At 34.1% G+C, this 20,054-nt stretch overlaps 1 protein-coding gene across 1 annotated transcript in view; it reads left to right on the forward strand.

Annotated features, from left to right (window-relative positions):
- The first annotated feature begins 428 nt into the window (after positions 1-428).
- The window catches only part of LOC124362042 (sensory neuron membrane protein 2-like), a 31,802-nt gene continuing 12,176 nt past the window's right edge, over positions 429-20,054 (forward strand). The window contains exons 1-9 of the mRNA XM_046816198.1: positions 429-1,343; positions 2,801-2,933; positions 3,443-3,603; positions 5,820-5,961; positions 6,174-6,434; positions 10,728-10,942; positions 11,449-11,630; positions 11,775-11,893; positions 19,431-19,556. Coding sequence (XP_046672154.1) covers positions 1,288-1,343; positions 2,801-2,933; positions 3,443-3,603; positions 5,820-5,961; positions 6,174-6,434; positions 10,728-10,942; positions 11,449-11,630; positions 11,775-11,893; positions 19,431-19,556 — 1,395 coding nt within the window. The 5' untranslated portion in view covers positions 429-1,287. The remainder of the gene's footprint in view (positions 1,344-2,800; positions 2,934-3,442; positions 3,604-5,819; positions 5,962-6,173; positions 6,435-10,727; positions 10,943-11,448; positions 11,631-11,774; positions 11,894-19,430; positions 19,557-20,054) is intronic.

The raw sequence follows: 20,054 nt of genomic DNA on the forward strand, positions 1-20,054 counted from the left end.
CTTATGGAATAATTGGCTTTTTGATTTGAGGTCAACAATCCCTGTCAAAACTTAAACGTGCAATGATTCAGAAATAGATTAGCAGATTAAGATACCTTCCAATCATTTATCAGAGGATTATCTTATAAAAAGGGGGTGTAGCTGATGTCAGCAGTGACATGGTTAGATAAAGGTTTTGATCTTTGAGAGTGTGATCATAACATTGGCAGCTACAGAGGAGGGGCCGTGGCCCTCTCCGAGATTTTGGAAAAAATACTTTTTATGAAAAAAAGATCGTAAACACTTTTGTATTTGACCATAAGAAGTAAAATTTACTTGAACTTTGAGAATTAGTTAATTTTTTCTAAACATATGATTTTTTTGTTGAGTCAAAATGCAAAATCACATGTTCAATAAAGATAATCACAGTAAACTAAAACCAAGATAGCCTCATCTGAAAATAAGTACTGGATCCGTCCTTTGATCATAATGGAGAGTTATAGATATTATAGTTTTGAATGCAAACTAAAAAGCACATATTTACTTCAGACCGTCTAATTTTTAATTATTTGATTCATTACTAATCTTTTATATTCACAGGAACGCACCACATGTGGACACAGTATTACAGTCATACAGTTACCTTAGTATTGGTTTTTTACTTATCCGTCACTCTCATGTGTTGTACAAATCTCCAAAATTTTGGATTATCCCTTCTGAACTAAGCTGTAGGGAAAATTTATAATTGTTTTCAAATTCTGCCATCTAATTATATTATATTGAGTATATTAAATTCAATTGTGAGCTTTTTTAAGAAATAATTAATCATTTAATTGTTATTTTTTTAGTAATGGTAATGTGTTTTGCAAACCAAGTTTGCTGACACACCATGACTCTGTAAATATGGATTCAAATAGTTGGGTGAGTGGTTATCAAGTAGAAATCGGGACATTACATGTTTGAATTTCAACAGCGACAATTTGATTATAATCAGTCATTTCCTGCATGCAACTACCATGTGGTAAAATGAGGCCACTCTGTCACTTCTCTCATGTTCCATTTCAGGTATATTGAATACAGGTATACTGGAATGTATTGGAAATTGTTCCAATAAATCATTGTTTTCAAATTGGTCTGACTCTTTCTCGATTTGTTTTATAACAGTCTAAATAGAATAAACCACTATTGACATGAAAGCTTGGTTTATGTTACTTAGTTTTTTAAATTAAATTTTAAAAAATATTTTGTTTGAAAGATATTTATGTTTGTGGAGTTTTTAATTTTGCTTGAGTTTATGAAATGTGTTAAATGGAAGTAAAGGCATCAAAAGCAACAATATGGCTGCAAGATTGTAGGAGAGAAAGGTATGTTTTTTAATGAATTAGCTAAGGACAAAACATGATGATGTATGCTGTATAAGGAGCTTATATTGGTCACTGTTAAATTACATTAAAAACATAAAACCAATATTTAATACATTTTATTGTTTTGTGAGGCCTTTCGATATCCAAGGTATCTTCTTCATGATGTATGTAGAGTTGCAGTGGATGTGTATTATATACACTATGGAGCATAATAAAGTATTGAAACTATATCTAAAATGTAAAATGTGATACTAACATATTAGTTTCAGAAATTACTGTATATGTTTAAGAATTGATTAAAATATGGAATATTAATTTTTGTTGCTTGATTTGCCTGGTGTAACTTGGCTTCTATGATCTGTAAGAACAACAATACAGCTTTCCTGTTTTTGTTTCTCTTTAGTATAAAGTGCAAAAATCTAGGTGTCACAAAGACCCTCTGATCCGCTTTGATTTTTGAATGAATGAGAATAAAATTAACGAAATTCCTCTTGGTATATGAAAGGAAATTTGTGATGAATAACATAATTACTCCCTCTAACCGAAAATGGGGGTTGGGAACAACTTAAAAGTTTTAAATGGGTATTAAGTATTATTTTTAAGTTTTTGATGGGAAAGCCATCATCACCAAGGAAATCAATTTATGCTGACTACTCTGTTCAAAATTATAGAGCAAAGATAACATTCTTTTGGACATTAAGTTAGAAGAAATTAACTTAGAGAGCTAATTTTTACAACTCTTCTTCTTTGAAATGATGTGCCACATGATGGAAATACCTTTAAAATGTTAGCCCTTTTAAACCCTTTACAGTTTTTTATGTAATATGTTCATTGTGATTGTGTAAAAGTCTGCTACTGACATAATATTACACATAATTTTATTGCTCGTTTTATTTTATTTCCGCTGTAATGTTGTGCAAGAAGCATTTCTATCACAACTGCACGTCGTACAAGTAGTTCTGGAATTTTCTGCTAGACGGCAGCAATTCTTTGATCCTCTGTCATGAGTGTTTTGCACCTTGGTGAGTTCACTGTAGTGGCACAGTGCAGACAGCTACCACATGTCACCTCTTCTGGAGTGTTTTATGGTTTTATTTCTAGTGTTTATTGTACCATATATACACAAATAGACATTTGGCTTCATTTGCGTGGTGATGGCACAAAGATAGTGAAAATGGCTTATTGGACAAAATAAATTTGAAAAAATACATTAACAATTACTGTTTTGCATAAAAAGGTATAATTCTAAACCTTACAACCCTGTCTCAGTGAAAAACAACAGTGCATTCAGCAAAAAAAAAAAAAAAATTATCTTAGGTACCTAAAAATCGTTAAGGGGTTAAAAAGGAAGGTTTGTGCAATGAAATTCCCATCATGGGTTGTCAATCCCAGTACCCAATGTTTGTGTGTATGTTTCATAAATATACATACTATTATTATTATTATGCATTTTGTAGTAAGAAGATTTGGTCAGATCTGAAACACAAGAATTGCGTGAGGTTGGCAATACTGTCAATTGTGGTGCTGTTGGCTGCCTTGTTTGTGTACCTGGTAGCTGTGCCAACTATCTCCAGACTTGTCATCACTCGGGTATCAATTAATTCATTTTGCATTATTAATAATGAGTTTTTCATGCAGTTGTACTAGCTATTAAGATAACCATTCCAACTTTAATAAATAAATAAATTAACATAGTAAAAACTGTACACAAGTGCCTTAGTAGTCAAGTTTACATAAATTAGAAAATTTAAACAAAATGATTAACTCTTTTGTTTCTAGAAGCAACTCTGCTTTTTGAAGAATATTACTTTTTAATTGAGAACGTCAAGATTATGTATGGTATGCCTTTACTTCTTTAAGTTTTATATAAGCACAGTCCCATAAAAAGTAAACACAAATGTGTTGCCATTGTAGTAACTATATGAATTGCTTTTAAATTAGAGCTTGAATGTCATTAAAAAATTATTTAACTAAACTTAACTTCCATATGGAAGAAAATTACACTGTCAGTAACAATAAGAGTACAATATTATGAGATAAATTATTAACTTTTTATTTGGAAGATAAATGTAGAATAGAGTTTTTGGTGTCTTCTACAGTTGGTGCAGCTTAAAAATGACTCTGATATGTTATCTCGGTGGCTGCACCAACCGGAGCCTTTCCTCACCAAAATTTACCTTTGGAACGTGACCAATGCTGTGGGTGTGATCACAGGACTTGAATCTCCAGCTTTCAGCCAAGTTGGTCCTTACGTTTACGAGTGAGTACTGATTTCTATATTGTTAATGTTAATGGCAACACAAAATCTATACTTATTGTAACGAGCAATTTTTTATTGCAATCAGTTATATTTCTTTTAACCAATTTCACAAGTGAACACACAGTGAAAGCCCGTGAATATTCACTTTATAAATGACCATACCCTACACTTCCTGACAAGTACAAGTAAATGTTATGAGTGGTAAGGGGAATTGATCCAGTGTTGTGTTTAAAATTTAAGTTTAAGGAGCCAATATTTCATATATTTCAACTCATATTTCATAGAGAAAGGGTGGACTGACAATGAATTTTTTCATAATGAGGGTTAAAGATAGACGGATATACACCATCATTGAAATCCTGCCTATATAGAAATATAGCTTCATGCAAACTTTCAAGTTAGTATACCTTAATTAGTTTTCCAGATATTGTGTAGCCATGCTGACAGAAATGAAATGTTTCTAACCCCCCAACATTGTAATGGTTGAAGAAGCTATTTTGTTTCTGTACAATTCCTTCAGCCAGTATGTGTTTCTGCTCTTACGCTGTTACTTAAAGGGTTATGTATTAATCACTTTAGAAAAATTTCTGTTCAGTACTTCAAATTATGGTAAGGGAGTTGCAGACAAGAATCTCAAAATTGTAGCCTTTAGAAGTAAGAACCACTTATCAACTAAGTCCAGTGAAAAAGTTATTCACAGTCGCTAGGGAGGGTTTAACATGTTGACTGTGGCAGACACCTTACAGTGCAGAATCAAAATGAGAGTTGACAGTCTCACTCAGTAGAGAGCCGCAGTTGAGGTGTCAAGTAAATTTATTTTCTACTTGGTGTTCTGTATAGAGCTAGTAAGTATCTGGCAGAGTGCTGTAAGAAAAGAAAACCTGTCATCAATTATATTTCCCCTCAAACAAATATTCAGTTTCTTCACTCACCTTACAAACAAAGAATTAAATGATATGGTTAACTAACGGTAATCCACTAATACAATACTATTGCTGAAATAATTTAAATTTAAATGTTAAATAGTTACACTGGAGACTCGATTAATCAAATTTTCATGTTAACTGAAACGATTATAACCACAAACTTATTGTTGTCACACTCTAAAAATCAATGAATAAATAAATAGATCCTATATTTATGTTATAAATGCAAAAGTTTGTGAAGATGTTTGGATATTTGGATGGTTCAAACTTAATCATACAAAACCTAGTAGTTAGATTTGTACAAAATTTGGCATGTACATTACTTATATATAAGAATAAAACCTAGGCATACCTTTATTCTGAAATAGCACCCACAAATACTCTTGAAAGTAATGTAAAAAAAGATAATGCAGTAGACTGACTTTAGGTTTTCTCCATATTGATCCCAAATAGTTCAATTATTACTAACTAATATCGTTAGAGGTATTAAATTAAAAACGTGGAATTCTACAAATAAATTGTGTGGGAGTAATTGCTAGTAGCCTACTATATTATAAAAACTGTTTTTTCCTTTTATATATATAAAATGGTCTTAAGATTGTTTGCTGAAAAATGGTCTTAAGATAATATGCTGAATAAAACAAACCTTCACGTATTTCAAATATAGTATCATGAATTTGCAGGCACACTGCATGTTTAATACAAGTTTCCTCTATAACAATAACAAATTTGAATATTATTCTGTTAACTTAATTTCCACTCAAAAGAATTAATTCAGATTTATTAAATTGTATTAGACAAAACATATATTATAACTTATGATGATGTATTTATAATTTGGCTATAAATACAACAATGTGGCAAAGCCAGATTTAAATTTATTATATTAAATTAGAAAATATTCTTTACTAAATAATGTTTTGTATTTACAGATCTGTGTTTAAGCTTTGTTTCTTTTAAGTACTAAATTGAGGTACCAATTCACCTAAACACTAAATACAATTTAAGTGAAAATAATTTTTAAAATTCTTAGTAATGATTAGTTTTAAAACAGATAACAAGAATGAATATCATGTATGGTGGAGATGTATCTTTGTTACTAACCATTATTATGATTGACTGTTCCTTAGCAAATTTGGCAGTAATCAGTACATAGTTGGAAACATTTTCAATAACTCATGAATGACTGGCAATAAATATATTTACTTCAGAAAGTTGTAAAACCTCAAGTACTTTTACATTTTACAAAACAAATTTACAACTTACTTTACTCTGCTTTGTCTGTTTTAGGCAGTTCACGGAGAAAATTCCAATAGAGTTCAAGAAGGACTCAATTGTCTACATGTCCCGCACAAACTATCGATTCCGCAAAGACCTGACAGAACCTGCCTCTCTGGATGACATAGTAGTCACTCTCAATGTTGGCCTATATGTTAGTTGATGAATTTCGAAATTTTAAAGAGAACTTTAGAAGTTTGAAGAGATTACTCTGTTGGATATTTGTAATCAATCTAGATAACCGTACCTCTGAAATGAATTAATTACAATGTACAGCTAAATTAAACAACTATAACAATGATAAATTAATAATTTATTATTTTGTCTAGTGTAGCAAAATGAACTTATGCGTTATCTTTTCAATAGGGAGCAGCCATACTAGTAGAGAGCTTCGCACCGTCGATGGTGTCTCTGATTAATGATGCTGTACCAACCTTATTTCCTGGAATAGATTCTATCCTGAATCCAGTGCGGGTTGGAGCATACCTGTTTGATGGGATCGTGCTGCACTGTGGCGATGCTGAAGGTACTGCTGCCATGGTCTGTAATGCTCTCCCTGAATATGCTCCACCCACCATCCGCAAGCTAGAAAACTCTTCTGACTTTGCCTTCTCCTTTTTGGCTCATGTATGTAATTCCTTTATTTCAAAATCCTCATTTGCTTATTACTAAATGATTACTTTTCTTAAATTTGGTGAATTGAATAAAGTTGGAGTACATGCTCCATAGCAGATGCTCAGGTAGTGAGGAGTAACTCCTAACACGAGTAAGTGCTCTGATTCGATGTGAAAAAAAGTCAATATTGGGCCAGAGGACTTGCTCAAGCAAATGGAGCAAGTGCTCACAGTTCCCTTTCCCTATTTTGTGCTAGACATACGTGTTGCAACTTGTCCAGATATCGAGCAGATAACACTAATATTCAGCGTCCACATTCGCATTGTTGTTTTAGTTGTCTCACGAGTTACAACAAAACAAGTGATGGCTTGTGATAAAGGGAATAACCCACAACTTGAAAACCAGGCTTATTTTATTTCGATTATAAAGGAATATCCAGTTATTTTGGAAAAGAGTAATATACCAAGTATCAAAAACAAAAGAAACAGAGCCATTGAAGAGATTCAAAATCGAATCGATAATGAATTGGGATTGCATCTCGACTCAAGGCAAATTTTGAAAAAAATTCAATAATATGAAGAGTAGAGTGAAGTCAAAGGCAGATACTAACAAGACTGGCAACAAGAAGGTTATCTTGAAACCATGGGAAGAGGAGTTACTTAATTTTATTGAAGGTGACACCGACAGCCTGGCTATTGTGCGTTTAAAAGGTAAGTTCAGTTAAAACTGCTAAAAAAATAATTTTGCCTTTTATAACAGTTATTTGATCTTGTTGGCATGATAAATAAACTCTCATTTTTTCTTCATATTGTACTGGTATACTTTGTGTTAATGTTTTTCAGAACTACGCTTGTAATAAAGAACTTTACGTTTTCAGGTGTTGTTACTGCGGGGACTGAAGAGACTCAGAATAAAAACAGTGTTTCTTTTGACTCTTCGGTGGATTCCACCAACTTTGAGACTAGCTTGGACAAAACAACTGAGAATCGACAAGGAAAAACGCAAGATTCAACTGCTGAACAACGTAAAGCAACAGGACCAAACGTTAAACAAGCAAATCAAAAACTTTAATTAATTGAAACTGAGGAAACTAAAGATTTGACCTTGATTGAGCTACAACGTTTGGTGTTACTTAAGCAGCTTGAGTACTTCAAAAAAGCCGAAAAATTGGTTGATATACAATTGAAACGAGAAGAATCTAAGGAAATCGACCAGCCACAATCAACAGCACCATCTGAGCAAAACGGGATTTCAACAGAGGAACTACAAACTATGATTGGAACTTCATATTCAACAACTTACTGTGATGGATTGGAGTTCACTACTCTGTAATAAATGTATAATAATGTAAAATAAATTCTCATCCTGATCCTAGGATAAAAATACCTACCTACTTCCAATTCTTAAAAAAAACACACACACAAAAAACAAAAGCAATTCCAAATATATTTAAACTATGGGGTCGTAATGACCGTGTTTACGTGCGTACGACTTTCAATAGAGCCAGTCTTACAGCCGTAAAGCCAGTGTCTGGGACAGTCGCTCAAGGGTCTTATGTAGGCAGTGTGTACAACCGCGTATACAACACGGCCACAAGCAAAGGTTAGGTCCTACTGTGTTACAACAAGGCTTGTGGCCGTGTTGTATACATACACACTGCCTACATAAGACCCTTGAGCGACTGTCCCAGACACTGGTTTTACGGCTGTAAGACTGGCTCTATTGAAAGTCGTACGCACGTAAACACGGTCATTACGACCCCAGAGTTTAGATATTTTTGGTATTGTTTTTGTTTTTTGTGTGTTTTTTTAGGAATTGGAAGTAGGTAGGTATTTTTTATTCTTTTACCAGAACATTTATTTACACAGTACATTCTTTTTAAGCTGTTAAGCTCCATGTATCAGCCGAGCAATTTCGGTTCTTCTCTGTTTTCCTCTATTGCGTATGTCTCTTTCGTTACGATTCTCTACATTGCCAACTTCATTGTTTTGCGTTTCCTCAATGTTAAAGTCAAAGTCTTCATCACTTAGGCATTTTGCTACATTATGAAGAATAAAGCAACAAACAACGATCAATGGAAAATTTTCAGTTTTAATCCTAATTTTGTTTTGCATAATTGGGAAACGTTGTTTTAACTGACCAAAACAACGTTCAATTATTACTCTTTCTTGGGCCAAACACAGATTGTATGCCCTTTCTCTAGCGGTTATTGGGTTTTCATAGGACATCATAAGCCAGGGAGATATCCCGTAACCCGAATCTCCAATTAGGAGTGCATTAGCTTGATTGAATTCCATAATTCTGCAAATATCTGAATTTCTCCAAATTCGTGCATCATGCACTGAACCTGTCCAAGAAGCATCTACGCTTGTGAACTCTTCAGCAAAATTACAAGTTGCTTGCACATTTATACTTGGAAACCTCTTTCTATTTATATATTCATCGCCATGGTTAGAAGGCATGCGTATAGGTATTTGAGTGCAGTCAACAGCTCCAATGGCTGAGGGAAATCTGTACTTTTCTTGCCAATTGGCTTTTCGTTGTTCCATTTCTTCTCTTGTAGAACGAAATTTTATCCATACGTTTTTCTTCAGTAATATAGCTGCCATTACATCTGAAATGGTTTTTGTGACTGTAGTTCTGTCGATATCAACATCTTCGGCAACACCACTCTGAAACCCAGGATCACCAACATATCGTAGAAAATTACGCATTCTGTCCAAATTGGGCAATGCACCACCACGCCTTTCAAAGTTTTCCCCAAGAAAATTATCACTAATCCACTCAACATTCATTTTATTAAAACGATAAAGAGCTCGGGAGTCTTGCTCTAGAGATTCCCGACGCTCTCTGTAAAGTTTTGCAGCACGAAAAGGTAAAAACTCTGCCATCACAAGATTGAACGTCTTTACTTGAGCAAGTTGTATCTACTAATGAGTAGATCGGTAATTTCTGGAGTACCTGCTCACATTTTGGAGCAAGTGCCTACTTTTATTCACCTAAAAAGATGAGTAGATACTCCAATTCAATTGTCTAGTCGTCAACATGAGAAAGTGCTTCGAGCCTCCACTGAGCAAGTTCTTTTTATTCACATAAAACTGGAGTACGTACTCATTTTTTGGAGGAAAGAGCATTTGCTCAGCTTTATTCACTTCACCCATTGAATATGCATCAAACTTCATTAATAACTTAACAATGGTGGGAAAGTTTGATTCAATGTGAATGTTCAATTTAGCTACAATTCACTTTCCTCTTAGCACAGTTTTTGATATTGTGTCTACAAAATTTTAGTGCACTCAATTGTGCACCTGATGAGACAATGAGAATACCTCTTCACCTAAATTACACTATATTTTGTAGTCTAGTTGTCTCTGACTCAAAACAATGTAAAGAGATCATTCTAGCTTCTTTTCGTCACCAACCTTTTTGGATCTATTTAGACGAACATGACTTCAGATTCCAGGAGTCAAGTTTGTGACAGTATTAGATTCCAACGCTGCACCAAGGTGAAATGGAGCTAAACTTAACATTCACTTCATTAATTATTCTGAGGATGTAATATTTCTTAACTTCAGAGGTCCAAAGAGGTAATCAAGTATAAAAGTTTAGAAAAATTAAGCCCTAAATAGTAAATTTTCATCTAGATATAGAATTATGTTAAAGTTCAATAGATGTTTTTAGTTAAGATTGACTTATTTTAATTTTGAACTAATTCTTCCTCAGAGGTACATGTCCCATTTTATCTTATCATTTTGGGGTCTTTGTTATAGAAAATGCTTCATTGTGAGATAAGGTGTTCTCGAGAGATGTGAAAGCTGCTTAGTAATAGAACTTAATTTATGTGCCTTGTTACACGAATTACTATGAGATCAACTCTGATCCAATGTCAGCCAATCGATCCTAATCAAGTTTGTTTGAATTTGATCAGAAGTATCTAACTTGGTCAGGCTTGAACAACTACTAATGTGTCAAGGACACCAAACAATGCGTTCATGTTGATTATTCGTGATAATATTGCTTCATGTGTGTTTGTTAATATTTGATCCTTCATTAAATTTTGATCAAACCGTCAAAGTTGAATAAATATTTTTATAGGAGATATGACACAGTTATGTCTCTCATTTAATATTTTCACATTCCTCTGTCAGTTGACATTTCATTCTATTTTCATCACCCATACAGTTTAAAATTAGTGTTATATTCTAGAATAAGGATAATCCTAAAATGGTTAAAGATATTAAAATGTATTTATATATTCATAAAATCATTCAACAATATCTTAATATGAACTATTTATTTCTGCAGAAAATCAACAATCTTAGAGGTCCCTATGAGGAGAACAGAGGCATGAGGGATATAATGCAGGTGGGAAACTTAATGAAGTTAAACAACAAAACACAGCTGGAGATGTGGCAGCCTGGTTCTCAGTGTGACCAACTGCATGGAAGTGATACCCAAACTTTTCCTCCATTCCTCCACTCGACTGACTCTATAGCCATCTTTATCTCTGATATCTGCCAGTGAGTCTTAATGCAGTTCGAACATTTACATTCAGTAAGCACAGAGGGAAGGTACATAAATTATTTCTAAAACTGTATATGAAATTTCATTCCCAATTTCATGTAGTTGAGGTAATCAACTTTAAATATTTTTCTGCATCTCCAAATATGGTATGAAGATTAAATAATTGAGAGTGTGGGATTTGCTTTTGAATCTGTGTTTATACATTACAAAAAAAGACAGTTCTTTGTCATAGATTTCTTACAAATGTCTTCTACTATATTTTGGCTTATTTAGTTTTGGATTCCTGATATGACTTTCTAAAGATAGTAAGGATACCCCATTTAGCTCAGAACACATTTCATCTCTGATGTACAAAAGAGCATAAGTATTGAAAATGATATATTGATATTGTGTTTCAAGTTGTATTATCTATGAAGAGATTAATTTAGTTACTGCCATTTTTGGTTACAGTAAGGATCATCTTAAGGTATACTTAAATTCTAAATATCCATAACTCTTCCAGAGTGTTATCTCTGTATTTTGAAAACGAGGATTATCTTCAAGGTCTGCTAGTATACAAGTTCATTCTATCAGAACAGTGGTTGAACAGTGTGGCCAACAACACAGAGAATTCCTGCTACTGCCTTGAAGGCAAGGATCAGTTCTGCCAACACAACGGAGTGCGGGACATCAGTCAGTGTATGAGTGAGTTAATGAGTTTATAAGATTCTAACTTATGTAGTATAAACTTGTATAGGTACAAACAAATACTTTGATGAGAGTTAATTTATCCGAATCAGCATGGATTAATTTTTTCCGATGAAAATTAACTTGATGTACCTCCAACAGAAGCACCCGTAGTGATGTCTCTCCCTCACTTCTACCTGGGAGATCCAGAGTTCCGCAACTACGCTCGAGGGATGAGACCACATCGAGACTTGCACACCAGTGCCCTCTATATTGAGCCTGTGAGTTATCTTAGTTTAATTTACAGAAATGACCTTTTTTTTGGATGAAATTCTGATGATTTTACTTATGATAACTTTTTATTGTAAGAATATTTTGTATCTGTAGACACAAACTATTAACATTCTCAATAGTAACTTACAGTGCAACCTCGTAAAGTCAGACCCCTTTATGTCATATCTCATTTGGGCGAGTTAATGGTTTATTTTGAGCAACAAAAGAGACAAAACTGGCTGATCTTCTCATGTTGAAAAGGATGTGTGGCCGCACGGCACGGAAACAGCATTCAAAGCTGATGAAACTCAAATTAACGAAATCCTTTCAGAAAAATTAATATATACTGTACATACTGTATCGTGATGTGTATTTTAAGTGTTTTCCTGCAATAAACGAATAGTGTACTGTTAATGTTGTTCTTTATTTTTCAACATTCTCTGTTTAACTCGGATTTTCGTTATGTCGAATCGGCCATGGTCCTGGTTAGTCCGATTTAATGAGTTTGCACTGTACCTTGAAATACACTCTAGCTGTGTCCACATGAATTTTGATGGTCTGAAAATGTTAACACGTTGGTTCATTTCACTATACTGTAATGCACTTAAAACAATGTCCACAACATATTATAATTTATTTGGAAATTTATGACAGTTTCCGTTACTAAATCAAAGCAAATGCTTTAAAGTCTAAAAAATGTACAATTTCTAGGTTGAAATGTACACAGTATTCTATGAAGTTGGTATCTGCCTTAGGAGTAGTACGATCCCAAAGAAAAGTTCTACGCCTGCAGCAGAGAAATCAGTAGTGTGTAATATGTATATGAGCTGAAGACCTTGACTTATACAATCAGAAGATTGAGGAAGTATATTGCAGCTTTTGGATTGATGACTTAATGATGAAATAACCAGCCTTACCACATAAATCACTGACAGGTCACCAACTTCTCAATGGGAGGAGTGGATCTAAAGATTTCTTTTTCTTAATATTTCCTATGGATGATAACTTTTATTTCAATACTAACAGGATTGGTCACACATTCTTAAATGTTTAAATCTACTATTTCAAACTCATGATGCCTTTTAACATTGCAATTTCTTCATGTCTACCTTTTAACATCTTCATTGAGTGATTTTGAAAAGTCCCATGATACAGAAGACAAGACAGTAAGATATCTGGCGGAGTATATTAGGACAGTAAGATATGTGTTTGACTAACCTAACTTTAATACTTTGTAATTTACTCTTTAAATAAGTTTAGAAATTAATATTTTGGTTTTATGATGGCACATGGTCTTTCATTTCATCTTACTGGGACTGCATTATTATAGTTAGTTTGACTTCAAATTCAAGTACTTATCTAATTGAATGTCTACTTTATTATTAGTCCTCCAATAATTAATTAGTAGCAAAACTGTTGCAGGGAGTATTTCCAACCAACAAACACAAAATTCATTCAGTATTTTAAATTCCAAGGTTGAAAACAAAACAATAGTCTACAAATACAAGAAAAAGCTACTTTAATGTGTATGTAACTGATTTAACATAAATTTGGAAATAAGAATGGTGTACCACATGTGGTACTGTCAGCAATCAGGACATATAAAAATACAACATGACAATCAACATGTTAAAAGGTTATGAAATGTGTTTATAGCTTTTTATTTGATTTATTCAACTTATATTCAGTACCATGAACAGTAGATGATTTTTACGGATGATCTGAACCATATTACTTTCAGGCTAGATTCAAATTATTGTTAGTTAGCATGTGGAATTCTAGTGTCTGAATCAAACTTTGAACCCAGGTGCATGAGGTTAAAATTAAGATACTATCTAATATTTTTTAAAGTTAATTGGAGTAGAAGATCAATGAGGTTGTGTTAATATCATGAAGTTTTTTATAAGTATTATAATGTGTGTATTAATGTCAATTACTGGAGGAGAGTATGAGACAGGTTGTGTATTAATTTGGCTCCACAAAACTTATGATTTTACAGTGACTTAAAAAGTGTTTTTGTGTGAAAATTTCAGGTAAAGTTGTGTAGTTTTTAAGGTGCTACAATTGGAAGGTGGTATTTTTGATGTTTGACTCTTTTTTAATTGTAAAATCTCAAAGAACTAAAAAAACAATTGTGATAATTTCCTGTATTTTGCAACTTTATAGATAAGAAAGGTCTACCTTCTTATCAGAGATGACCCTTGGACTTGATAACACTCTACCCAATATCAACAGTCAATCTGTTATCTTCCAGTCAGTGGGGAAACTTTGATTGAATGAAATTAACTTCTGTTGTCAGAGTTCTTTGTGGCTTACCTGATTGAATAATAGACTCATAACCTGAGGGTCTTCAGTTCAAAACCACAACTAATAATATACTTTTTGCAAGTTTTTAATATCATAAACAGAGATGTGCCACTAAATTATATGAGATCTTATGAATGAAAATTAATTTATTTTTGTAATATTATTATTGTACATAGATTTTACAGTGCATCATATTTTATTATAATTTTATTAACAATTACATTTTGGAGTGATTGTTAATGGTGACGCTAAGTGTGTCATTAATGCTAGAGTATTTTGCTGACTGTGCACTGGCACGCATACCTAGCATACCTTATTTTAATTTTTATACATATTTTAATTAGATAACTACTGGAACAAGCCAAACCAGGATATAAAAAAACTGTCAGCTTTTTATCCTTTTACACTTTTAACTACTGGAACCAGCCAAACCAGGATATAAAGAACTGTCAGCTTTTTTCATTTTTAACTACTGGAACCAGCCAAACCAGAATATAAAAAACTGTCATCTTTTTACCTGCTTTATCTATTTAACTACTGGAACCAGCCAAACCAGGATATAAAAAAACTGTCAGCTTTTTACCTTTTTTATTAAATTAACTACTGGAACCTGCCAAAACTGCCCAATTTTTATCTTTGACCTATTCTATATCATACTTAACCCCAATTTGAGCCAACTTTTTCTTCTGTATTGCATTATGTCTAAGAATCCATGTGGTGTATGCAGTATAGGAGTCAAGTACTCTTCGGTAGCTTGCACAGGACACTGTAAACTTTGGTTCCATGCAAAATGCGCTGGACTTTCAAATGGTGATCTGAGGAAACTATTGAAGGCTGGCCATACTACATGGAAATGCAATCAATGCAAAATGCTTCCACTTACAGAGCAACCCAGCCCTCGTTTTAACACAGAAAACATTCTAGCTGACCATACAGGTGATGTAAGTAATGACAGTTTTTCTCTAAGCACATCTGTTAACTCAAATAGTCTGGAAAATGAAATTCTCAATAGTTCCATTAAAACTTTGGAAAAGAGCCTTGTGGATAACAATCTCCTACAACAGAATGCAAATGAAGATGATAAGCTGACGATGGCTGCTAAAATAGGTTCGGCACTGCTTGAAGAGAATAAGCTATTAAAAGAGCATCTAGCTGTTCTGGAAAACAAGTTGGCATGTGCTCAATGCCATCTGGCAAGCAGTGAAGCAAGGATCGAAGAATTTACCAGTAGAGAAGACAAATATCTTAGTAGGATTGAAGCCTTAACTCAAGAGTTATCAGACTTACAAAGTATTATTCAAAAAGAAAAGCACAAGAATAAGGAAATTCAAAAAATCTTTGAAGACCACGATAAACAACAAGAAAACTCAATGAAGATCAAATCACCAGAATTAAATACCTTGAAACACAAAATTCCCAGTTAAACAAAGAGTTATACCTAAAAGAAAGTGAGCAACTCGAAACTAAAACAACTATAGAAAATGGGACTCAAACTACAACAAGTTTTACACCAATGGAAACAAAATTTCAAAGTCTGCCAAACATTATATTAGAGTTGGCCCAAATGAAATCTAGACAAGACAACATGGAAATAACAATTAAAAGCCTAAATGATCAGCTCAACAGCAGGTCTACTTTTCCATACACACCAATCCTTCATGAACAGAGCACTCAAAGTGCGATGATTCCAACACAAACAGCTTCAAGATCCAGAGAGTTCACTTCAAAATTATTTGTCAACAGGAGCTCATCCAATACTATGAGGAAAAATAAAGAAAAACAAACAAACCATATGAGTATATCCCTTCAAACTGCTAAATTTGTTGCCAATCAAATCGATGGCCAGCCCATTTCTTTTAAAAACCCTCAGACATCAAACATACTTAGTTTGGACAAGGTGGACTTAAAAACTAAAACTGTCAAGAGCAACTTATTATCTTTAAACAAAAAGACATTCTCCTTGAAGAAAGGGCCACCCTTCACTGCAACAAAATTAGAACCATCAGAAACACTAGAAGAATTTTACAACAAAACATTGAAACATTTAAGGCTAAGTTCAAGAAACCACCCCAATAACAACACTTCTTCTTTTTTAGTACGTGTCTGCCACAGACTGAAGAGAACGTGACCTCTGGCAAAGTTGCTACCAGAAAGACAAACTTGACTATACTGCACAAGAATGTTGATAGACTTAAAAATAAAATAGACATAGTAAACCATCTCTTGCAAACGACAGAACCTGACTTGCTAATTTTAACAGAACATGGATTCAAGAAAAATCAGCTACACAATACTAACCTCCTTAATTACACCTTAATTGCAGAATTCAGTCGACTACATCACATAAAAGGTGGGGTTGCGATTTTCTGTAAAGATTCTTTAAAAACATTCATTGAACCTGTCTCTATTGAAGACATAAGTGTGGAAATGGTCTGTGAAATAACCATGATGGTAGTAAAAATACAAAAACAACATATCTATACAGTTGGCACTTACAGAAACAAAGGTAATTTAGAAGAATCCCTTGAAATAATTTTACAAGCTCTGGAAGTGATACCAACATGGAGTTGCCCAGTCGTAGTTATGGGGGACATAAATATTAACTGTCTAATTCCTGAACGGGATGGCATCAAGCATGAAGAAATGTTGAGAAGCCACAATATGACCAGAATGTCACTTCCTCCTATGTGAATAACACTAACATCACAGACATCTATCGACTGTGTTTGCACCAACTTGGAAGAGATGAAGATATCTGTTCAAGTACTGGATGTAGGTATCTCTGACCACACAGCTCAGTTCTGTAAAGTAGTTTGCCAACAATTTGAAACAAGAACACCCGTTTCTGAAAGGCGAAATTTCTCCGAAAATAATTTGTTAGCAATCAAGGCAAGGTTAGGTCAGGAATCATGGGATGATGTACTTGCAGCCCCAGATATTGACTCTGCCTACAACCTTTTCAGTAACACAGTAAGTATGATAATAAGCCATGTCTGTCCTCTGAAACGATCAAGAGTGAAGAAAAAAAGAAGAATAAAATTACAGATGAAGAGGCAGAGAGACTGAGGAAGGACTTCCTAAGAGCCCAGACACTCTACAACACTACTGGAAATTTAGAGCATAAGCAACAAACCACCTGCAAAAAGAAAGCTTATGATTTAAGGCTTAAAGAATTAAGGCGTCTAGAAATATCTTCCCAAATTGCTCGCTCTGACAACAAGACCAAGGCCTTATGGGAAATAGTGAATGGTGAAAGGAAAGCAAAAACACACCAAAATCCAAAGCAACTTATAATTCCAGATAGAGAGAAAATCACTGACCCAAAAACCATGGCAGATTATTTTAATTTAACATTCACCACTGCAGCTAAAAATGCTTTGGCTACAAATCCAAGACAATGCTTCACTACAATATTACACACAACTACAGTGCTCCACCTCTGACACTTAATCATTCAACAGTAGAAGAAGTGAAAAAAGTAATTTCCTCCTTTAAAACCAAAACATCATCTGGAATTGATGAAGTGTCTTCAAAGCTAATGAAGGTGTGCAGTGAGGAACTTGCTGGACCACTAACCCACCTTATTAATAAGTCATTTGAAGAAGGAAAGTTCCCAACTCGACTGAAATTGGCCAAAGTAATACCTCTTTTCAAACATGGCATTACCACAGAGGCAAGCAATTACCGCCCTATTTCCCTGATTTCAACGTTTTCTAAGGTGTTTGAAAAAGCATACTTTCTCGCCTCATGAACCATGTTGTAGAACATGGCATGCTTACAAATCATCAACATGGTTTTATAAAGGGCCGATCCACAACAACTGCTATTACTAGTTTGGTGGAGTTTATTGTGGATCAACTTGAAGCTGGCAACACAACAACTGCAGTACTATTAGACTTCACCAAAGCTTTCGATTGTCTTGACCACAATCAACTCCTTAAGAAGCTGGAAGCATTTGGGATTTTTGGAACAGCAGCAAGATGGTTTAAAAGTTATCTGACAGACAGGCAACAGGTGGTTGACTAGGTGTGCACAGACAGAGGAACGTCCCGTTCAATAAGATCTAGCCCTTTACTAATACCAAGTGGCGTACCCCAAGGTTCAGTTCTGGGGCCTGTCTTATTTGTTCTTTTTACTAACGATCTCCCGGGTTACTTGGAAGAATTTTCAAAAACCATTATGTATGCAGATGATACGGTTCTACTTTTAGGTAATAAACATCCTGAATTGCTGGAAGTCTCTTCATACACTGCAACGAACATGGCTGTTCAGTATTGCCATAGTAACAACTTGGTAGTCAATGAAGCCAAGACGCAACAACTGGTCTTTGGAAGAGGAAAGAACGATTTTGGACCATTGCCAAACATTGACACTGTGGAAGAAGCCAAGTATCTGGGATCGTAATGGACAATGGAATGAAATGGACACCTCATGTGGACAACCTCTGTAGCAAACTAAGCTCTGGACTTTATGTTGTTCGTCGAATAAAATCGATAAGTGATGTCACAGTTGCAATTACTGCATACTATGCACTCTTTGAAGCACACCTCCGATATGGTCTCACTGTTTGGGGAAAATCAAGTGTAGCCAACTTACAAAGACCCTTGACTCTACAGAAAAAATGTATCAGGATACTGGCAGGCCTGCAGCCTAGAGACAGTTGTAGAACATCTTTTGTTGAGCTGTCAATCCTCACTGTGGTTTCATTGTACATCTTAGAAACAGTAATATGTGCTCATGAAAATGGCTTGACCAGAGGCATTGATTTACATTCTTACAACACTCGTCAAGCAGCAGATTTTACACTACCAGAACACCATTCAGCATTATTTGAAGAGAAGCCTTCATATATGGGTGCAAAGCTGTTCAACTCCCTACCTACCGACATTAAGACAGAACAAAACCCCAAGAAAATGCTGAAAAGATGGCTCCTCCAACATCCTTTCTACTCAATTGACGAGTTTTTAAACTGGAGAGCTTTGAACATCAACCAGTGACTGGACTATCATTTACAAAGCTTTGATCTGTATAATTGTTTTATACAATTTTGATTTGTATAATTACCTTTTTTATGACTCTCTTACTGTTCTCAAAGAATATGTAAAATAAAGTATATTGTTTATTGTCTATTGCCTATACGTATTAATTTACTCAAAAATGTAGAACGATAACAATCTATTATAAGTGATCTTTTGATTGTAAAATGTGACCTGAACTAAACTTGTCATTGGATTGTAGCAAACTGGAACACCAGTGAAAGCTGCCAAGAGAATCCAATTCAATATGAACTTGCGGAGGATTGAAGGCTTTCACCTGGTTCAGAATATTTCCGAGGGTCTATTCCCTCTGGTTTGGATGGAAGAGGTAAGATTATAGGTGGAAACTGTTCAAGCATAGGTTTATGGAATATTTATTCAGTTGCATGGATTTTCTTTTTTCTACAAGGCTGCAAGGAATGGAAATACTAATAAAGCAATATTAACAACTAAATACTTAATATCTTCTCAGTTAAAAGTTTAAGATTAAAAAACTATTCTAAAAATTCAACTTGAAAACTGTTTAACCAGAAAGTTTTAAATATAATATTAATATATTACCAAACAAAAGTATGAATTTGTGGGAATTTCAATTCAACATCGGATGTTGAGAATGTATAAATGTAATGTATCAGCCAGACAAAGTAACAATAAAGAGATTTTAGATTTTTGTCAAAGGAATAAATTAATACTAACTTCTTCAATACAAACTACAAATCACCAGAGCTACAATAATTACAATGATTTAACACTTTGACTCCCAAGTGGCACGGTGTTGGACCTTGGGCTATACAGAAATCAGCATGTGTAAGCTCTGAGAGTGAAC

This window comes from Homalodisca vitripennis, chromosome 5 (assembly GCF_021130785.1).
Source record: "Homalodisca vitripennis isolate AUS2020 chromosome 5, UT_GWSS_2.1, whole genome shotgun sequence".
NCBI lineage: Eukaryota > Metazoa > Arthropoda > Insecta > Hemiptera > Cicadellidae > Homalodisca > Homalodisca vitripennis.